Source organism: Canis aureus, chromosome 15, assembly GCF_053574225.1.
Source record: "Canis aureus isolate CA01 chromosome 15, VMU_Caureus_v.1.0, whole genome shotgun sequence".
Classification (NCBI taxonomy): Eukaryota; Metazoa; Chordata; class Mammalia; order Carnivora; family Canidae; genus Canis; species Canis aureus.
This window is the reverse complement of record NC_135625.1, coordinates 27,235,416-27,254,578: the sequence shown is the minus strand read 5'-3', so window position 1 is coordinate 27,254,578 and position 19,163 is coordinate 27,235,416. Positions and strand designations below refer to the sequence as shown.

The 19,163-nt window shown below is 34.1% G+C and overlaps 1 protein-coding gene across 2 annotated transcripts in view; it reads right to left on the bottom strand.

Moving 5' to 3' along the window:
* MSR1 (macrophage scavenger receptor 1) overlaps positions 1–16,708 on the bottom strand; it is a 79,007-nt gene extending 62,299 nt beyond the window's left edge. The window contains exons 1-3 of one of the 2 annotated variants that reach the window (XM_077848946.1): positions 16,487–16,708; positions 5,511–5,617; positions 2,721–2,834 (exon numbers count right to left, since the gene is read on the bottom strand). In XM_077848946.1, coding sequence (XP_077705072.1) covers positions 2,721–2,834; positions 5,511–5,613 — 217 coding nt within the window. In that variant the 5' untranslated portion in view covers positions 5,614–5,617; positions 16,487–16,708. The remainder of the gene's footprint in view (positions 1–2,720; positions 2,835–5,510; positions 5,618–16,486) is intronic. The other variant, XM_077848947.1, reaches the window with a different exon arrangement.
* Between the last annotated feature and the right edge of the window lie 2,455 nt (positions 16,709–19,163).

Sequence of the window (19,163 nt, the reverse complement as noted above, 5' to 3'; positions counted from 1 at the left end):
CAGGAAACAGTTTTTATTTCATATGGATAAAGCAAATCTTTTTCACAGGATGGAGAGGAAAGACTTGAACTGACAAAATATCACGTGACCAAAGGTTTCCATCTGACATGGACTTCACCATAAAGTTGACAATAAAGACTACATTTTGCTTACAGATTTACAAGCACAACGTTGTTTGTTTTCCCAAATCCTATAGGAAAGCTAATTTAATCCTAACTTTTCAAAAAAAAAAAGCTGTTTAACTCTGTACCATAAATCTAGCTAAAGAATGCCAGAGTTCAGATTTTCAAATGTTCATCTCTTTCATTACCATTGGAAAGATGGCATTTTGTGACTTTTCTATTTCATATTTGAAAGGAGACAAACTTTTATGGCTTGTGCAAACCCCCAGGGAGAGAGTGATATTTGAATTCACAGATCACATTCACTCCTTCATGTTGCTAATATCTTTTCTTGCCAAAAATTTGTATTATTTTGAGCTAAAGAATCTTCAGTATTTCAGCAACAATTATATATACATTAATCCTAGATTGTATTTTATTGAACAGAGACATTATGATGTTGTTTTACTATGATAGACATACAGGAGTTTCATTAAGAAATGACAGCATATGGAGTAGCTTTTATCATTAAGAAGTACCTTTCATCAGGCAGCCCGGGTAGCTCAGTGGTTTAGCGCCACCTTCGGCCCAGGGCCCAGGTTGTGATCCTGGAGACCCGGATGGAGTCCTACACTCAGGCTCCCTGCATGGAAACTGCTTCTCCCTCTGCCTATGTCTCTGCCTCTCTCTCTCACTCTGTGCCTCTCATGAATAAATAAATAAAATATTTCTTTTTTTAAAAAAGAAGTATCTTTCATCATATAAGATATTCTAAATTTAAATGGAATTTTTATGCACAACATTTTATTTCATCCATCAATTCATATTTGCCAAAATAGGGTAATTTCTATCTTTTGGGGTATATTTTGTCTTTATTTGTAATTTTTTAATATCAAGTAGAGATATGTGTTGCATTTGTTTTGTTTTGTTTTTGAAAAATATTATGATCTGTAACTTAATTAAAGTTGAAAATGGATTGTCAATTGTTTATTCAAGTGTGACAGAAACAATGAGATCTATTCCAAGTTCTGGTGAATTTAAGTGCTAATGTGAACTTACAAGATTTGAACATTTTTAACTTCTTGTCAGTCTTACTAGATGCCTGCTATAGTTTTAGGAAACAAAATGCCTTTCTTTCTTCCATTCTATTTTTTTTTTAACAAAACTACTTTGGATCAGTCATTTCAACACAACAACAAATATGGAAACTTGGTAGAATTTTCTAATAGCCCAAAGACCTTGAACTTGTTAAAATGCTGAATTCTTTCCAGACTTCATTGGCCCATTTTGCATATGTCTGCTAGATAGAAGTTGCATTTCCTGGCATTGACTCTGCAGGCCATGGTTTATATAAAAGTGATAGCCTTTTATAACTGGCTTATATTTAATGATCCCAAGCAATGAAACATCTTTCAATTGTGCATTTCAAATGAACAAAAGCTATACAAAAACAACATACAGATAATCTCAATTCATCAGGAAGTCAGCTGTGTAATGACAGACATATCAGGTCCTTTTCCATAGATGGCTGTGGTTGGTTTGTTTGGCTGATCAGTTTGGTTTGCTGTGGTTAGTTTTTGTTTTTATTTTTTTTAATGATCAAAATAGGAATTCATTTTTACCTGTGGTAATATTTTCTTGGCTAAAATTATGGAAACTGTTTTGCACATGTGTGTGCGTTTGTGTGTGCATGCATTTAATTGGCCAATCACATTTGTTCTAAAAATTCAATTACACTGGGAGATAGTAGACCATAGAGGCTGAGAGTCAAGACTCATGGGTGACAACTGTAGCTCTACTACTGAATAGTCTTAGTTTCCTTTTGTGGATAATAAGGATAAGTATATGTCTGCTCAAGGGCAGTTGTAAAGGTATATTAAGATAATCTGTGGAATATTTATAAGCCAGTGTCTGTAGTAAATCCCCAAAGTGACAGCTACTGTCACAATTGTTGTATTATCAAACTTTCTTTTTTTATTTTGAGGAGATGCCATCAGGTTATTTTTAGAAATGTTTTAAACATGTGGCCATATTCCTGAAAGATATCCCTGAAATATAGATCATTATTGTGCAAGATCTCCTCTTTGAAAACTTACAGAATATTTCTTTTTTTTGTTTTTTTTTTGTTTTTTTTTTTTTGTTTTTTAGAATATTTCTTTCTCCTCTCAGTACTAGGAACAGAAGAGGTTCCCTGCCCCCCAAACAACTGGCTTGTCTTATTATTGTTGTTTTGTTTTATTTTAGGCATTGTGAATGTAAACGGTCCTGCTTATATCTTTACATTGGCAACTGGAATACTTATTATAAAATTCATGATCCACCACTAGAAGTACATAGGACTCCAGAGGATAACATTTTTTGGAATGGTCTAATCCATTCCATCTCACCTTAACATACCTGTATTTTTACCTTGATCTTCCATTCTCTATTCTATTTTTTATTTTTTTACTAAATAACTTTGAAGAATCTTTTTTAATTTATGAATTTGAGGAACACTTTGTGATATGATGTTTCCCTTGTGAGTCTCCCCTATACAAAAGATTGAACTCTTGCTTTTGTTTCTACAATAACTAATTCATAGAATGAGTTGCTGAGTTTCAAAACTCTAGAATACTGTACCTGCCATGATTCCGATGATCGGTATGAGAACTACAAACACAAGGAGATAAAGGATAATCAATGCAGCTTTGAGGGACTTCAGTTTCTCTTGAACGGCAGGGCCATTTTTAGGATCTGAGAAAAACAAAAAGCCCAACCTACTGTTAGAAAACTTAACTCTTCCTATCTAACATTTTGGTAATCTCCAGTTTTATCATTGCTACCAAGCCTACGGAACAAAAAATCGGTCCCCATTTATTCAGGAGGAAGCAAAAGAACAGTCACAGGAAAAGCCAATCTGGACCTCACTATGAACATCTGATTTACTTTCCTTAACTAAACATCTATGACAGTTAACTGTCCTCTATACTTGTACTTGTCTCATTTAGAGGCATTAGTTAGCTGACAAATTTTAATATGTTTTGGATACATTTTAATAATGATGCCAACATATTCAAACATAAATTTTATTCTGTTTCATGTGGGAATATATTCTGAGCAAAAATCAGATTCCTCAAGTAACTATATAATTATGATTTTTTTCAGACTTTAAATCAGATAAAAGAGACATCTGTTTTCAATGGTAATTATGCAAATTATTTCCAATTTCATCTCAATAATTCTGTATTTGGATACCTCTTATGATTTGAATACTTTAAAAATGAAAAAAATGAAAGAAAAGTGTTCACATTTTGACTAAACTTTGGAATAGATCAATGAAGCCCATCCTATGGGCATTTCAGAAAATATTAATATTTTCATACTATCCATTTATTGGGAATAGTGATTCACATAATGGGATACTAATTGTACAAAGTTAACACAATGTGGAGGGGAATCTTAGTAGGGGGGAATCTTAGTAGGGGACAAAGACATTTTTTCTGATTAGGTGAATAAGACACCCATTAAAAATTTCTTTCCTGGGCACCTGGATGGCTCAGTCAATTAAGCATCTGCCTTCAGCTCAGATCATGATTTTGGTGTCCCGGGATCGAGCCCCACATTTGGCTTCCCACTCAGTGGTGTGTCTGCTTCTCCCTCTGCCCTTCTTCCTGCTCATTATCTCTCTCATTCTCTTTCTCTATCTCAAATAACTTTAAAAAAATCTTAGATTTTTCTAAAAATTTTATCCCATGGCCATTGGTTTCATTGCACAATAAAAAAGGTGGTAAATTCCCAATTTAAAAATTTAGAGATTATTTTACAATGATCTATGAAGGATTGAAAAGGAGAGAAAATTTTTAAGCAAAAATAAGACCCAGAAAAGCTAAAAGAAAAAAAAAAAAAGAAAGATCTAAGGAAAAAGAAAAAGAACAACCCACAAAACAAGCAAGATGGAATATCCTTTTGCCAGGCTGAATGAGCCTGAAACTCATCAACCATCTCCTGTATTTTTAATTTACAATCAAATCCTCTGCATTCTGCCTTTCAAGTAGCTCTCCAAAGTTCCTGTTGCCTTTTCTTTGTCTCCAATGCCTCTGTCCTCCCTCCTCAATCTCTCAACATCTCTACCTTAAACAGCCTTTACTACGATCTTTTTTCCTTTTGTCTCATCAATTCCACACACACTCTCCCATCTATAGTTTGTGTAGAGCGCAATACCCCTATGCCTTGGGGTTACCGTCTGTATTTCAGATTTGTCTGTGTAAGAACTCATCCATCTTGTCACTCGCATATGCTGCTTCCTCTGACTGAAATTTCTGTGGATCCTCTTTCATCCACTCTACCCTTTTGGTGAAATGTATTCAGCCTTTAAAGCTCAGCAGAATTATACGCAACTAGGTCCTGCTGCCTTAAAAGACCCCATCCAGGGGCGCCTGGGTGGCTCAGTCGGTTGGGTGTCTGCCTTTGCCTTGGGTCGTGGTTTTGGGGTCCTAGGATTGAGCCCTATGTCAGATTCCCTGCTTGGCAGAGAGTCTGCTTTTCCATCTGCTGTTCCCCCTATTTGTGCTCTCTACTCTCTCTTGTGCTCTTTCTCTCTCTCTCTCTCAAATGAATAAATATTTTTTTTTAAAAAGAACCCATCCAGATATAACTGAATACTGATTCTTTTGAGCTCTTGTAACCATGCAAACCTCTGTCTCAACACTGTTGTAGATTGAATTATTTCCACACAAGAGATACTATTGACTTCTGAACCTGTGAATGGGATCTTATTTGGAAATGGGGTCTTTGCAGGTATAATCAAGTTAAGATAAGGTCATACTGAATAAAGTGGGCCCTTGGCCAATGGTTGGTGTCCTTACAAGAAAGTAGAGGACACATTAAGCCACAGGAAGAAGACCGGCCAAATGAAGATGGAGGCAGAGATAGGAGTGATGCATTTATAAGCCAAGGAACAATAAGAATTGGCAGGAGCAACTAGAAGTTAGGAAGAGGAGGGTAATGGTTCTTCCCTAGAGCCTTGAAAGGGAGCACTGCCTTGCTGACATCTTGACTTCAGATTTCTGGCCTTTAGAACTGTGAGAGAATAAATGTTTGAAGCCACAATATTTCTGGTGATTTCTTACAGCAACCCTAGGAGCCTAATACAAACGCATACCACCCATGATTTTCAGATATTAATTAGTGGTGATAGAAATCAGAGGACTCTATCAACACTGTGGACCAACTTAACCTATTACAAAGCTTCCTTAGTCCAACCTAAGTTTATTTTCTGTTTATTTTAGTTTATTGGCCTGAAAAGAGAAGACCTACTTATCCAATAAGTCTTATTTTAACATTCATACACAGGTAAGGTAAGTTCCAGGACTGTAATTTTACACAGTGTCACTACCTGTAAGGAAGTGGGCACCCCACCCTTCTACTTACTCAGAGGAAGCAAGGCTGTCATTGAACGAGCATCAAACTTCACAGATTCTGAGTAGTTATCAGGGTCATCCTGGTGATCGGGAAACCTATCCCAGGGTTCCATACTTCTATCAGACACATGGGAAAAACATATTCATTACACATGAAAGGTCGAGGGTCCTTTGGCACAATGTCTCAAATTGAAATTTAAAACTCAAATTCAATTTTAGCAAGGGAACAAGTATGATTGTTACTTAAACTTACCCCATCTGCCATATCTAGCAATATATTGTATCTACCCACAAGTTTTAATTTTAACGTTGAAAGACAGATCTACATGGAATCCACTCATGTATCTTTCTGTGGACAAATGTGTATCTGTGTTTATAGATGTGTGTTCTTTGAGAGGGGGAGGTAACACTTTCTTACCTTAAAAACAAACAAACAAACAAAAAAACAAAACAATCTTTTCCGAAGTGATAGAAAACAACTGTTTAGCTGAAAAGAAAAAGAATTTCCCTTAGAACAAACAGTTGAACAACATTTGGAGCAAATATTTCCTGTGATCTTTTATTAGAGGTTCTGGATAAAACAGTTAACGCAAAATCTGAAGCTAATATTTCCTGTGATCTTTTATCAGAGCTTCATGAGCCAGTTTTTCCTTTGCCAAGGCATCTGTTTATCACTTTTGAAAGATAAAGTCTAGTCACTAGATTAAAGCACAGGAAAAACTTAACTCTCCTTTCTCTTCTTATTTGTATTGTTTTCTTTCAGGGCTTCCCTCATTATATATCAAGAGCATCATAAATAGGTCTTTGTAGTTTTTGAGCACATTTATATTCTATGACACAATCTATGCCTATATCTCTTTAAGATGCATCAGGATTATTTGAGAGGCATGATTGATGGGCCTCACCCCAAGAGTTTCTGCTATTTAAAGTAGGGGTCAAGAATTTGCAATTCCAACAAGTTCTCTTAATGATGCAGACTGCCAGCAGTCTGAGGACCACATTTTAAAAACATTTTTCAGTGAAAAAAAAATTGTATGACTTTTTCTTGGAAACAGTTCAGTTCATTTGATTGATAAATTTAGCATAAAGTCGACATCTTCTGATCGTTTCTTATTTTCTCTAATGCTGAGTTAGGGATTCAGTACAGCTGAGGTTTTAACTGAGTGCACAGGCAACTCTAGGACACCAAACTCACATCCTGTCCAGGAAATGGAGGACAATCATTCCTATGCAAACATTCATCCTGCTTTGGGGAGAGGTATTGAGCAGTTAGGATGTGACTGAACTGTCAACATATTTCTTTTTAAATATTACCAAGGCGATTCTTTATTTTGCAGTTTGCAATGATAATCTTTGTATATACATCATTCTGTGGATTGGTTGTAGTTCCTGTAAATCCTTTGATCTGACCAAGGACTGTCTTTAAATTATTTGGCTACTGTGGAGAAAGGGGACAGAGGGGGAAGGTAAAGGACTTAGATCTTCTTTTCATACTCAGAGATAAAGTAAAAGAAATAAATAATTATCTGGGAAAATTGACCATTATAGGAAACCAAATTGGATATTGGATAATTCAGTTGCAAACTCCCCTATCTCCCCCTTTTAAATTTATTCTATTATTTGATTTGGATGATAGCTTTACTTGCCAAGCAAAACAAATAATTTTAAAAACTAAGATGATGAGAAAGCTTAGCTGAATTCATTTTAAAACTATAGTTCAAAGTAATTGGGCCTAATGTAGCAAAGCTGTTTATCTTTTAATTTAGTTTATAAAGAATGGGCTCACAAATATGAGGGGAACAAAACCGTAAGAGACTTTTACTGATAGAGAACACACTGAGGGTTGATGGAGGGATGTGAGTAGGGGATGGGCTAGATGGTGGATGGGGATTAAAGAGGACTCTTGTGATAAGCACTAGGTGTTGAATGTAAGTGATGAACCACTGAATTCTACTCCTAAAACCAATATTACACTGTATTTTAAATAGAATTAAAAAACATTTTTTTAAAAGAATGGGGTCATAATGTGTATGTTTATATATATACCTGCTATTAACCAGAAATCTTTTCCTGTCAGGCTGTTTACTGGCCCCTCCTCCTTAGGCATGACCATGGCTTTTGTCCTAATATTTGTGATACTATAACTCTATTTTCACATAAATTAAAGGAAAGATCTCATATTATTAGTCTTCTAGATGGTAATATTTTCGTAAAAAAGATGAAACCTGTTGAATCTGATAATCTCTCTAGACCTTGAATGACATAAGAGGATGGACCGTGTCTGTTTTCATTCATCATTCAATTAGCAGGATCTAAAGCAACTTGTAATAAAGAATATATTTAATAAATATTTGCTAAATGAATGGACTAGACTTTTTTATAAGATATTGTCATATATTAGTTTTGTTTTTGGTTTTTAAACAAGATGGATATTTGTAGATACTGTGACCAAAAAGATGTGCTTCTAATAAAGAACTTCCTGGCAAATGAGTTGTGCCCATGACTCAGATCTAGCCTTCCTTTCTTCCTTCCTTTCTTTTATCCTTTCCTCCCTTCCTTCTGTCCTTCCTTCCCTTCTCTTTCTTTTCTTTTCCTTCCTCCCTTCCTCCCTTCCTCCCTTCCTTCCTTCCTTCCTTCTTCTTTATTGTTTTTTTGTAGTCTGTATTCTTACATTTCTGGTAGTTTCCTTGAACTGAACCAAATGTTAGGACTGGGTGACTATGTCATGCTGTTGACACACTGCCATTCACTCTAGCTTTTTCCTTATTAGCACCCATTTTTACTTTGTCAGATCCAGTTGACAACATCTCATTGTAGTTCTCAGGGAAGCATTACTAACACCATGGCTGGGAAAGCTCTTTTTTTGAAGGAGTATCTTTGTTGTGGAGAATGTTTATCATTCCTGGTTGCCACCCTCAAGTGTCAATAACGTCTTTCAGTCCTTATGTTACTGCTTCCCTAGCAAAAAAAAAAAAAAAAAAAAACCAAAAACAAACAAAACACAAAAAAACAAAACAAAACAACAACAACAACAACAACAAAAAACGGCAAAAACTTTATCCCCACCCACACAATTCCAAATATCTATTTCTCTTTGAGAACCACTCTTCAACATAAATCCCCAACATGGATGGAAGGTTGGGAGCTATTTCTCTCGCTACAATATTTGAGCAATCTGTTATGTTTTTAATGAAGATTTGCTATCATGAAAAAAGTATCTTTGTGAACTTCAGCAACAATACAGATTCCTCGAATTGTTTTTGGAGATATCTCTCAAATCATTCCCTGTGTGTTTATGTATATATATATGATATGATAACTGCTAAATCTATACAGATGCTTCTTACAGAAAACTTAAACATTTTATTATTTTAAAGAGAAAGAAAGTGGCAAATCCATAATGGCAATCTACTGATCTAATCTTGGCTTCAATAAAGCAGGATGAATGCTATTTTTATCCATATACTTGTTTAGAAGCTCCACATGTTCTTTCAACTAAATTTGTAATTTAGAAGCCATGGGTTAAAGGAGTTTACTTGGGAGATAGAAAGAATTCTACTTTTTTTTTTTTTTTAAGGTGGCTCTAGAATGCTAGATGCTACACCATGAAAACAGACAAACAAAAAATAGATATTAGGATACTTCCAATCAATGACTTTAAGATAGAAATACCTATCCCTTCATATAGGCCAATCCAACAAATTTCTATTGTGTATCATTATATCAAGTACTAAGCAAGTCAGATCAATGCGCATAGAATATTCACAACCCCCAAAGATCTTATGTATTAATATGAAAGAGTAAAAATCTTTATAATCATCTGACAGTTATATATATGTATGTATGTATATATGTATGTATGTATATATATATATATATATATATATATACACACACACATATACTTTGATGTGTATATATATACACACACACCAAAGTGAAGACATAGGCCAAAAGGGAGTGATTAGTTCCTTGACCAAGGGGGTAGTTATGGTGGGAACACAGAAAAGATGAAAGTTTTGAAAAGTGAGCAGGAATTAGGATAAGAATATCCCAGGGATGGAAAATCTACTAAAGGGCATAAGAGCAGGGACAGCATGGAGAGTAGAGTGAATCAGCATCACAGAAGCAGCAGTTTGGGGCAGAAGGCCCAGCAGACATGGCCACAGAAGCATGTAGTTGGGGGCAATCTATTCATGAATTCTTCTTTTATTTTTCTGATTGCATAAATTTATTTGGCTTTTACCAACCTACCCAAAACATAATATTGAGGAAGTACCTATAAAAATTAAATGAAAAATTATTCTTTGCTTTGGCAGTAGTGACCTGGCTTATATTACTAGTGATAAAACATACATTGGCCATTAAATATTTTACTTATTTCCCTTTCATGTTGAAATAGAGATGAGGCTCAATTTTGTTTTTATTTGGGCTTTAAGCTTTACTTTATTTTTTATGGGCTTATACAGATGATAAACATGGTACAAGTTATTGTATTTCAAACTATAGTTTCTTTGGGTAGTTTTATTAAAATTTTAAAAAAGAAAACCCTCTACTAAATGTCTACAAATGGACTAGCCTAACTGACCACATCTGGGCTATATAAAACCTGGAGGGCTGGAAGGGAGATGAATGTTAAATCTGTTAAGTAGAGTGAAGAGTGAAAAATATTCCTGTCTGGCTACTCTAATGCACCAAGGGAAGTTTTGTTTGTTTTCTGGGGCAGTGTATGACAGAGGTTGGTGAATCATGGACTGTATGTAATACTGGTATATGTTTTTCCAGAAAAATGTTTTTAAGAAGCTGTTTAAGTTAATCATAGATGGTGCTGCCATAAGACTGCTGGTATTCTCTGTTGTTATTAAATGCCATCCTCTTTCCAAGAAACTCATCTGCTTCTGGGCTTGGACTATTATTTGCATACTGACCAAGCCAAAATGTCCAGCTCAGATCTCAAGCCTCAGAATCAGATTTTTAAAAATAATACAACTAGGGATCCCTGGGTGGCGCAGCGGTTTAGCGCCTGCCTTTGGACCAGGGCGCGATCCTGGAGACCCGGGATCGAATCCCACGTCGGGCTCCCGGTGCATGGAGCCTGCTTCTCCCTCTGCCTGTGTCTCTGCCTCTCTCTCTCTCTGTGTGACTATCATAAATAAATAAAAAATTAAAAAAAAATACAACTAGTTACAATGGTGTGTTTTCCACATTGACCTTTTATCTTTCCAGAATTTTTGATATTGGCATATCATCCATTCATATTAACCAACTGTCATGATAATCATTTATTTATTATTATCTTCTATTTATTGTGTAGTGGGGCATACATTAATGCAGTCAGACACATATATGGCTATATATTGATAATACAGAGGTGGTAGCAAAGCATGATCATCCAAACTAGAAGCCAGGACTTTATTCTAATTACTATCACCCACAAGACTCTTATCTGACTGCAAAGCAACTTCTGACTTCCCTGGAGCCTTTCCTTCCTCGCTACCTCAATTTATGGATTTCAGTTCATTTTTTATCTACCCCAGCCATGCATCTTGGATAGTAGCATAGGGTTGGCATTTAAGGGGAGAATCCAAGGGCATTAAGAAAGAGGAGGAAATTAAAAGAATTGATTAACAAGCACAAAAATGTAGCACTTGAACAAAGAATAGAACAAAAAAATCAGAATAGAAAATATCTTTCAGGAAAAAATATGAGGGATATAAATTCAACAACTAGCATATTGAGTGGGCAAGTAAGGCATGAAGAGCTAGTACTAAAGATAAGGAAGAATGTTCGACACCATGGTAGAAAAACAAGTCAAGGTTATGGAAAAGAAAGAAGAATTTCAAGACATACAAGGACATGCATGACCTGTCATATGGAATTTGAGCTATTTTGATTGTACAGTAGAGGTAGAAGCAGATTTGAAATGTCCAGAAGTAGTAAATGTAGAAAAATGAAAGGCACTGAGTGTATACCAGAAATCTGGTCATGTTCATGCTTTTCTGTTGAGAAAGAGTACACTAAGATAGTACATTGAGAGGAGTTTTATTTTCCCTGCTAATTCCTCCTAAAGTATTCCATCTTTATCTCCTGCCCATATCTCTCCAGAACTGTATATGCAGCTGCCTAATAACATCACTATTTGGATTTCCAGTATGTTCCCAATCTAGGGCGTTTTTCTTGGCCCCCACCTTTTCTCATCCTTTTGTCATTACATCTTGTTGGTTTGTTTTCAAATCCTCTCTCACTCAGGTTCTGATTAAAACCTCATTGTTTTAGACCTTTCTTGAGCATCATATTTAAACTTATGATGTACCTCTTTCACTTCTTCTCCATCCTGGTTGGATTTATCCCACCTAAAGTTTATCACCAACCAACATGAAATACTTTTCCCCTACTTATCTCCTCTATTTTCTATCTACTTTTAACCCTCTCTCTCTCTCTCTTTTTTTCTTTTTTTTTTAAATGAACATACTCATTATTTACTCAATGTACAAAATACAGACATGGGGGAAATAGCATTAATAACTAATACGTGCTGTTTTACACCTCAGGAAAGGGAAAGTGAAAGCGCTGACCTTAGGGTTTCAACGTCTTTTGCTGAAAAAGCAAAGAATAAAGCTAGGTTTCCATTTTGAGAAAAAGAAAAAAGAAACATGGATGGGATTCAGAAGTTCAACGGACCCCAAATCTGAGAGTTTCACAGGTAACTGTGCTGACCTAGCAGACAAAGAAATATGAGCTCATTATTAATACTGATCCATTTGATTTAATGTGGAACTTAGGGGCTTGCTTGACTTGGTCTCCAGTTTCTTCTAATCAGAGGAACTCTACCCAATAAGAGTAGATAATGTACAGGATTCTGTAGTTTTTCTCTCTTTGGTTCAAAAGACAGAAAGTTACTAGCACTTAGCAGGTGCTCATCACACACATAAATGCATTATAAGGAATTACATAAATAAATGCAAGACAATTATTTTTTGCAAGATGATTAGTTTTCATATTTGAGGATATGCCTCAAGAAAAGTTTGTATTTCACTCATGTAGAAATTTTAAAAGTCCTTTTGGTATACATCATGAAATAAAAGGTTTTTCTCTGAATTGTGCATAAATAAGAAACTGAGACAAAAAATTTCACCCTCAATGTTCTTACTTTACTTCAGTCATTTATTAGATTTACCACATTACTTTAGTTCTTTACACTGATATTATCATTGTAATTTTCTTTAGTCATATTAGAGAACACACACATGCAAAGTTTTATCAGCAGGCAGTGAACAATTCAAACAATTCAAATATGCCTTTAAATGTCATTTCCAAAGAGAAAAAGTAACCTCACGTTTAGTTACATTCCTACCAAATGTCAATGCACTGAAAAAGGGTTGTGAAATCTTTTGAGTTTGTATAATCTATTAAAAGCATGTTCTCATGAGAAGTGAAACACATCTCTGCAATATCAGCTTTTTATAAAGTGGGTGAAAAGTTTACAGAAGCTGCAACAGGAAAACCATAATGAAAGTGTTTCAATGTTAACCTGTTTGGAAACATATCCTTCAGTTTTTCCTGTTTTTATTATGAAAATATTATCACAATATGAAAGATAAGGTGGGTCAAATGGGAGAAGATGTTTGCAAGTCATATTCTCCAATAAAGGATTAATTTATTCAAAGTATATAAAAAAACTCATATAACTCAGAAAAACAAAAACCAGTTAGATTTAAAGAAAAATGGGTAGGGAAACTGAATAGACATTTTTCCAAAGAAGACATACAGATGAGCAACAGACACATGAAAACAATCTCAACATCACTAGTTATTAGAAAATGCAAATCAAAACCACAATGAGATATCACCTCATACTTATTAGGATGTCTAGTATTAAAAAGACAAGAAAAGAAGTAACAAGTGTTGGTAAGAATATGGAGAAAAGAGAACACTTAGGCACCATTGGCTCAAGTACTGTGGAAAACGGTATGGAGGTTCCTCAAAACATTAAAAATAGAAATATCATATGATCCCGCAATTCCACTTTTGGGTATTTATCTGAAGAAAATGAAAACACTAACTCGAAAAGATATATGCACTACTTTGTTCATTGTAATATTATTTACAATAGCAGAGATATGTAAGCAACTTAAGTGTCCATTAATAGATAAATGAATAAGGAAGATGTGCTTCTTTAAGATATATATAATGGAATATTGCTCAACCAGAAAAAAATAATGAAATATTAGCATTTGTAGCAACACGAGATGGACCTAGAAGATATTATGCTAAATGAAGTAAGTCAGAGAAAGACAAATACCATATTTTCACAAAACAAATAAACAAGCAAAACAAAACAGAAACGAACTCATAAATACAGAGAACAAGCCAGTAGTTGCCAGAGGGAAAGGAATAGGGGGATGAGCAAAATAGGTAAAGGGGATTAAGAGATATAAACTTCCACTATAAAATAAGTAAGTCACTAGAGATGTAAAGTATAGCATCGGGAATACAGTAAATAACACTGTAATAATTTTGTATGGTGACAGACTTATCATGGTGATCATTTTGTAATGTACATAAATGCCGAATCATTATATTGTATACCTGAAATCAATATAATGTTGTATTCCAACTATACTTATACTTCAAAAAAAATTCTGTCATCTATTCATTTTTATATAAGACAAAATACCTTCATTTTCATATGAAATTTGAGTCTTTGCACATATGTATCTGTGTTACATAGTTGATACCACTGTGTATATTACCATCTGGTCTTATATATTTCCCTTAAAATCATATCAATATTTTTATACTTCATATGATTTTTTAAAAATTTAAACTGATAGGCCAAATAGTAATTCATCAAATCTATCTTATTTATGTAGTCATTTTACTATAACGTAATTTTAAGAACTTTTTCCGTTTTCTTTTGGAGGGAAATGTTTTATTAATATAGATGATAATGATGTTATAAATATTTTCATGATTTAGTTTTCTCCTTTTAAATGTTTCATTAGGATAATTTACCATATGTTGAACTACCAGGTGAAAGGAAAACTCTTTAAACTTCGTGGTATCTACTGCCTGACTGTTCCTTAAAAAGATCATAAAAATTTACAAAGATTCCAACCATATATGAGCATGGCAGTTTTAGGCCAAATTTACCATTATTTAGTAGTAATATTTATTTTCAAATCATTTTGATTTTGATAGGAGTGAAATGGTATCTAAAAGTGGCTTTTGTTTTTTATTATTTATTAATGTGGAAGAGATATTTCCATGTAATTATTTATTATTTATTTTTTTCCTTGGGTTTCTGTTTATTCATATCAATTGCTTAGACATCCTAGTGGAACTTTCTATATATAGATATGCATAAAGTCTTTATGTGTAATATATGTTCAATGTATAGTCTTTCTTCTAAGACTGTTCCCAATTCAGACTTATCATCAAACCCTTAATTTCATCCTTAAGATTTGGTGTAAATAAATCCTTAAGATTTGGTGTAATAATAAGTTATTATTTACACCTATATTATTTACACCAAGAAGTACCTTTCTTATTATTTAAAAATAAAAACTGGTTTTGTATGAACAGTCAAAAATATATATGAATGAAAATCAAATTAATTATTTGTAAAACGAATAGCTCTACATTAAGGAATATTATCCATAAGAGAGATTAATGAAAGAATGGAAACATCCAAATTGTGCCTAATGCCACTGATGCTCATCTTTGGTTGTGAATTCATCCTTGAATTGGAAGTTTAGGCTTGAATACTGACTGTGTCATTTACTAGCTATGTGACCTTTGGCAAATTTTTAATTTATGTGATTTGATTGTACTTCCTTTATATATGTAAAATAGGATTATAATATCAGTTTAAGAATTATTCTGAAAACTTAAAATACTTTTTTAAAATTGCCTAGTACACAGGTAACCATCAATAAATAACTACGTTTAAGTACCATTTTTTTTTTAATATGGCCTTTTCTTCTTTTACCCTCATAGCCTCTCTATAAGGCATATACCAGTATTTTCTCCATTTCACAAGGTTAGGAAACTTAAGACCCAGAATATTTAAGTAACTAGTTAGTCTTCAACAGCTAGGAAGTAGAGAGGCTTGGATTTAAATATAGGCATGTACCCGTAGAATATTAGCTCCTAAATACTATATAAAACATTTATAATCTCAGTTCTGTGACTTTTCTATCACTATTCTCACATGGCCAATGAGAATGCTAACACCCATTTTATGCTCTGTAAATCTCACACATTCTTCAAGATGAACCTAAGCTTAAACATATCCATGAAGATCTTTTGAAATCCTTTCCCCCTAAGTAATGTAAGTTGACCTCTCCGACATTTCTATAGTAGTTAACTGTACCACTTGTAGAACTAGTTAAAGTGCTCAAATTCTATTGTGCTATTTGCCTTAGATCATGAGCTTCCTGAAGACAGGCTATATTTTATTTTTCTGATCTCTTCCCTCCATCTAGTTCAGCAAACGGCTTATAGTAAATATCCAACCAATATTGGTTATAAAGCAAACACAGGTACTAATAGGTGTTAGGTTAAAGGCATAAGTATTATATGAAAAGTAATGAGATTAATTAAAATAGTCTCAATCATATTTTGAATAAAGTCAATACATTTTTAAAAACATATGGACAATTAAATGGCAAAAATTTCTTACTAGTTTAACCTACAGGATAATTAGTATATTTCATGTATATTTATGCACACACATATATTTTTCTCTTACAAAAAACCTAGCAGAAATCTCTATTTTTTAATCATTGAAATAACCAGATCAAGTTATTAGCAATGGGAATTCTACCAAAAATTATTATCTATACAGAAACATGTATGTATGTATACATATAAACATACATATTTATACATCTCACCTATCACACAAACACACACATACACAGAGTAGACACATATAATCAATAGAAGCAATTTTGGAAAAAAATTAAAATAAACGTCTTTTACCGTTCGTCCTAAAGACAGCAGCACTGATTTATCCACTTCCCTCTCTTTACAGTTGAGACCTAAAATCTTTATCACATAGTATTTCAGCATCTGGTCCATGAAGAAAGGAAATGACACATTTGTGTGTTGAAAATTCTTCTTCACAATGCACTTCAATATTACTCTCATCAGTGCACAAGTTTGCAAAATCTAAATTTGTAAGATAACTCATTCCTCTTCCCACTTAGAACATTACAAAAGAAAAGAGAAGTAAAAGGAAAAAGAAACAAGGGTTATTGTAACAGGGTCCATGATATGTGTCAGATTAATTTTTTCCTTTTTTATAAAATCTGTATGCCTTCTGTAACATTCTCATTGTCTATTATTTTGGTTTAATCTCTTTATCTTCTATTAATTCTAACTGGCTTCTCTTTCATATTCTACATTGAGAGAAGACTCCATGTTTAAGTAATTTTCTTCATCCTTTCTCCTAAATCCCTCATTTCTAGTTTCAAACACAAAACACATGGGGGAAGGATATGGATATCTACCAAGTAAAAGTAATAATCCAAGGGGTGCCTGGATGGCTCAGTCAGTTAAGTGTCTGCCTTCAGCTCAGGTCATGATTTCAGGTTCCTGGAATGGAGCCTAGGATAGAGCTCTCTCCCCACTCTGCCACCCCCTGCATCTGACTCCCTGCTCAGTGGGGAGTCTGCTTCTCCCTCCCACTATGCTTCCCCCAATCACATTCCTGCCCCTTCTCTCTCTTCCTCTCAAAAAAAAAATAAATAAATAAAATCTAAAAAAAAAGTAATAATCCAATAATGCTCATTTCCCAGCTATATCTATACTGATGTTAACATTATTCATAGATCTCCTTTAAGCACCTAACAAGTTATGGATTTCCCCAGGAGTATAGTGAAGGAAAAAGGTCTCAAGTATGGGGTTTGAGCAAACAAGTTCTTTCACTTTCTATCACCTTGTCAGAATTTTCACTTTGCATCTCATTTAATCACATTCAAATTCCAGTAGAACACACACAAGAAACATACAACATTACATTAATGAGCTAATTTTTAGATCTAATTCTTCTGGGGGAGAGTGTTTATGTTTCACAGAAACTTCTTGGTATCCCAAACAGGGAGGGATCATACTTCCTACAGAGACCACCAAAATGGTCTTGCCATGATGCCAATGGACACCATAGAACGCTATCTTAGAAGACAATAGACCTGGTAGAAAGAATGCAGGTGCAGGAACAAGGCACAGAGTTTGGGAGGCAGAAATTAACAGTATCACACAGCCATTCTTAGAGGCTAACAGTAATAGTTACAGAAGCATTTAAGCAAGCAGCAGAACCATTTAGCCAGGCAGTTTTAGACAAGAAGTTAGGATCACAGATGTGGATGCAGACTGAATCAGCATGAAGGCTTTTAGGCCACTCCTTAACCATGTTAGTTTAAATTTATCACCAAATTCTTAGTGAAGAGGTACTGGAGACAAACACCAGAACTCACTCTATTTCCTTTATAACCATTTGTAAATACATCATGTTATAGAATATGGTCCTTTTGGCCTCTTAAAAAAAATCTTCAGTTTAAAAACTCCTTCATACATTGTTAAATTTATGTGCCCCTGTCAACACTATGAGATTAGAAAAGTCAGACTCTGGGAATAACAAGCTAAGTAAGACATCAACTTTCCAAAATTCTATCCTAATGAGATTTATTTCTGTCAAAGTGGACTATATTACTAGGATGTCTCTGTAATATTGTATGTATATATTTTTACTTCCATAATGCAAACCACTTCTTTGATTACTTCCACAATCCTCAGCCTATATCCATATATTTGTATACACACACACACACACACACACACACACACACACACTACAGTTGACCCTTGAGCAAAATGAGCTTGAACAAACTGGGTCTCCTCATAAACAATTTTTTTTTCAATAAATGTAGTATAGTACTATAAATGTATTTTTTCTTATTATTTTAATATTTTCTTTGTTCTAGCTTACTTTATTACCAGAATACAGTGTATAATACATATTACATACAAAATGTATGTTAATCCACTATTTACATTATTGTTAAGGCTTCCAGTCAACAGTAAGCTATTCTATTACTAGTTAAGTGTTAAGGGAGTCAAAACTTATATGTAGATCTTCAAGTGTATGTGTGTGGGGGGGATTAGAAAGTCGGTGCCTCTAATCCCGATGTTTTTCAATGGTCAACTATACATATATATGTATATATTAATATTATACTATATAACATGATACTAGCTATTTGGTCTTACTATATGTAAGATGCTTTATCAGAGAACTAGGTAGAAAATGTTCAGGTCAAGCTGATGATTAATTGAAAGAACATAAGAAATGTCAAGGAATTGGGGCTTTACATTCATCATTCCATTTGATTTCACAGCAACTTTGTTAGGTCATCTTCCCAATTAAGAAACTAAACCTTAGAGGTATTAAGTAAATTCCTCTAAGATCTTGTCAAGGTCATAGAACTAGCTGTCATCAGAGCTGGTACTCAAACTCAATTAAATCTGATTTCAAAACTGGACAAAAGAGAATTTTTTTCTCAGTCTGAGATCAGTGTCTGTATTCTCAGGGGTCTTGGAAAACAAACCACAAACGTGAGTATCTATCAGGCCATCTACATAGTGGCTATACTATCAG